Genomic DNA, 3,489 nt, shown 5'->3' with positions numbered 1-3,489 from the left:
ACCTTCCTCACAGATCCTGCAAACTCCTTGTCCTGCTCATGGATCCTGCAAACTCCACACCTTCCTCACAGATCCTGCAAACTCCTTGTCCTGCTCATGGATCCTGCACACTCCACATCCTCATGGGTCCTACAAATTCCACATCTTGCCCATGGATCCTGCAAACTCCACATCTCCATCCCAGTGCCCCCACAAAGCCCTGCAGGCAGAGGGAAGCTGGAGGGAGGGAGGGAGGGAGGGAGGGAAGGAGGAGGCTCCAGCCCTTACCTGTTCCTGCAGGCTCACGGCTCGTCTGCTGCGGCCCCCCAGGAGCCACTGTGGGGTGACACGTTCTCCATGGGACGGTGGCCCTGGGGAGGAGAAGTCCTGGTGAACAGACCCTGCCAGACCCTGGGAGCTGGAGCTCCTCCACAGCCACATCCAGAGGGAACTCGGGAACATGCAGAGCCTCCTCTTAGGGATGTTTCTGGGGATGGACACCGGAACGAAGCCAAAGCATCGCCCCTTTCCCAGCTCAGCACCCTCATTTCTGGCCCAGCCTTAGTCTTGGAAGCCTCCCAAGTCCCAAACCAGTGGCCTAAATCCCCTGAATCCCACCCTGGAGAAGCAGCTGGCACATGGGTGCCATCCCTGGAAGTGTCCAAGGCCAGGTTGGATGGGGCTTGGAGCAACCTGGGAGAGTGGAAGGTGTCCCTTCCCATGGCAGGGGGTGGGACTGGATGGTCTTTAAGGTCCCTTCCAACCCAAACCATTCCACGATTCCATGATTTATGGGACGGGCAAGTGTGGTTCCATCCCCCCAAAATGGAGTTATCATCTTTCCAGCCCGAGCTGGGCTCGAGGAGGGAGCGGAGGAGCCGAAATAACTGCAGCACATTCCTGGTTTCTCTGAGCCATCCCAGCTCCCCCCGGGGTGGAGCAGCACAAGCAATTCCTTGGCTCCATCCAGAGTCAGACAGACTTTCTAAGATTATTTTGTTCCTAAACAATGTGGCTGGATTTGATTGCAGCAGTGGGAGCAGCCACGGGTGACTTAAGCCTGGATGACAAGGGAACCAAAAATTCCAACCTGAGGATGCTGCTGAGAGGGGTCGGGGTCGAACAAAAATGTCAAGGATTGGGGTCACCTTGCCAAGCCAAACGTTGTCAGGGAGAACTTGGATGGAATAACGTTCCCCAGCAAAGTTATTTACTCAGGGAGTGGAATAACAAGGCTTAGGGCTTAATAATTTTGTAGGGTTGTTTTGGTGCCCTGTGCAGTGATGGGGGGGTGGTTTGGCCGGAGGAAAGATGAAGTTATTGAAAAGACAAAGGGAAAAAACAAAAAAAAAGGTGGAGTTCTGAGTTGGGAATTGCAGATGGGTGTTTAACGGGATGGAGCCACCCAGCCTGGCCACCCCTGTCCCCCCAGCACTATCTCAGTGTGGTATTTAATCAGCTCCCATTATATTTAGCCTGCTATCAGATTCCAGGAATAACTGCAGATAAGGTGGTGGCACAATCCCAAATTCCCTCTCCTCACCTCCTCCCAGAGCAGGAGCCAGGCCCTCCAACCCCCAGCCACACACAGGCCTCTGGGTCTGGGAGTATTCCTGAATATTCCTGAAATACTCCGCTCGGATTCAGCCACTGCTGCCTTCCCAGGGCAGAGACAAGGAATAAAAACCCTCGAATTTTAATTCCCAAAGGGAGAAGGGCAGGGATTCTCTGCCTCTCCTGCTCCTGCAGTCTCTCCCACGCTGTCTGGGGAGAGGATGGGACACGAGGGGCGGCCGCTTTCCTGGGATTACTGGGCTGGGCTTTGGGCCCCATTGCCAAAATCCCTTAGTTATGAGATTTCAGATACGATATTTGAAATTTCTCCCTGTTTTGTCTGTGGCTTTTTCTGGGAATCTCAGAGACTCCGAGCAGGAGACGGGGCCTTAAAAAAAATCTAACTCAAATAAACCCAAGTCTAGCGCAGAGGGGGTTTCCCACACCCCCCTTCTCTTTATTTCCTGGAGAACACACACACATTCCCAGCCCTATTTGGGAATGCTGCGTTGGGAACAGCACTGCTTTGGCGTTTGGGGATGTTGGCACCCTATATTTTGGGGATGGGGAGCCCCGAGTGAGCCCTGCAGAGCCCAAATCCCACCAGAGCAGGCAGCTTTCCCAGCTCCACTCTTTATCCAAACAGAGATTCCTGGCTCCCACCACCCTCCCCGTTGCTCTCCCAACTCTCTCGGAGCCGCTGGAAAACTTTCAGCGGCCGCCGAGAACCCGGCAAAGCTCAGAAGTTAAAAAAAAATAACAACAGCAACAACAAAAAAATGTGCTTTGGGTGGAGACACCTCGGCCCTGAGTTCCCGGTGGGGTTGGGGAAGGAATTAGGGATGGGGAAGAAGCTGCGGGAGAGGCTGAAGTGAAACTGGTGTGTCTGTCCCCCCCCCTCGCTCTCCTCCGACGGGAACCTCCGGGGAGAAAAATGTATTTCCTCAACGACCGAAAAAGCCACGTTTCAGCCCGAAAACACGGAGCAGCTGCACGAGCCCCGGAGCTCCTTCCCGGTGCCTCCGCCCGGAGCCGGGACGGGATTGGGACGGGACGGGAATGGGATGGGGACGGGATGGGGGGGGTCTGAGCCGCTTTGGGGGGGTGAAAGCCGAACCCCCCCTCTCCCTGGGGGTCGCCTGATCCCGTCCCAACAGGACCATGTAGAGTCACAGCGGCGAGCGCCGGGCTGGGGTGGGAGAACGGGCATTTGGGGGGGGGGATCCCCCCGAGCGGGCGGTGGGATCGCAGAGATCCCACTCTCCCCATCATCCCTCCTCCCCATCCATCATCCCGCGGACCCTCCAACTCCCCCGAAACCCCCCCAACACCCCCTCCGGGACCCTCTTACCTGCCGTCCCCGGCGGGGGGACCCCCAGCAGGACCCCCAGGAGGACGAGGCGGTGCCCCCAGCCCGGGGGGGGGCCCGGGCCGGCCATGCCGCCGCCGCCGGGGCTGTCACCGTGTCACCGCCTCCGCCCGCGCTCCGAACCTCCCCTTCTTATGCCGGCGGGTCCCTCCCTCCGCCCGCCGCCCCCCGAGCGCTGCCCGGCCCGGGCGGGGGGCGGCGGGGAGGGGAAGGGGAAGGGGAGGGGGTGGCTTTGTCCGCCCCTAATTTATGGCTGCGAGTTTTGGCCGCTTAATGAGAACCAGAGCCGGCGGCTCGGAGGCTCCCAGGCTCCCCCCGCGCCTTCCACACATCCATCCATCCATCCATCCGTCCGTCCGTCCGACCCTCCATCCCCACCCCGGGGGGGGTTCCCGCTGCTGCTTCGCCCCGTTTCTGTCCCGGGAAAGGCGGGAGGGAGGGAAGGGGGGTCCCCATAGGCTGCCTGCGCGAGGGAGGGATGGGGGGAAAAAAGCGCGATAAAAGCGATTATTAAATACAAGTAATAGAAAAATAAGCAAATAAAAAGGAAATAAAAATAAAAGGAAATAAAGGGAAATAAGATAGGA

At 58.0% G+C, this 3,489-nt stretch overlaps 2 protein-coding genes across 2 annotated transcripts in view; both read right to left on the bottom strand.

Annotated features, from left to right (window-relative positions):
• The window catches only part of ADAM33 (ADAM metallopeptidase domain 33), a 34,852-nt gene extending 31,880 nt beyond the window's left edge, over positions 1-2,972 (bottom strand). Inside the window, exons 1-2 of the mRNA XM_017828985.1 lie at positions 2,885-2,972; positions 268-350 (exon numbers count right to left, since the gene is read on the bottom strand). Coding sequence (XP_017684474.1) covers positions 268-350; positions 2,885-2,972 — 171 coding nt within the window. The remainder of the gene's footprint in view (positions 1-267; positions 351-2,884) is intronic.
• The window catches only part of CUNH20orf194 (chromosome unknown C20orf194 homolog), a 732,083-nt gene that overhangs the window by 615,972 nt on the left and 112,622 nt on the right, over positions 1-3,489 (bottom strand). The gene's annotated exons all lie outside the window — the stretch shown is intronic.

This window comes from Lepidothrix coronata, unplaced genomic scaffold (genome assembly GCF_001604755.1).
Source record: "Lepidothrix coronata isolate B3197 unplaced genomic scaffold, Lepidothrix_coronata-1.0 Scaffold156, whole genome shotgun sequence".
In the NCBI taxonomy this organism is placed as follows: domain Eukaryota; kingdom Metazoa; phylum Chordata; class Aves; order Passeriformes; family Pipridae; genus Lepidothrix; species Lepidothrix coronata.
The sequence above is the reverse complement of the archived record's forward strand: the minus strand, read 5'-3'. Positions and strand labels throughout refer to the sequence as shown.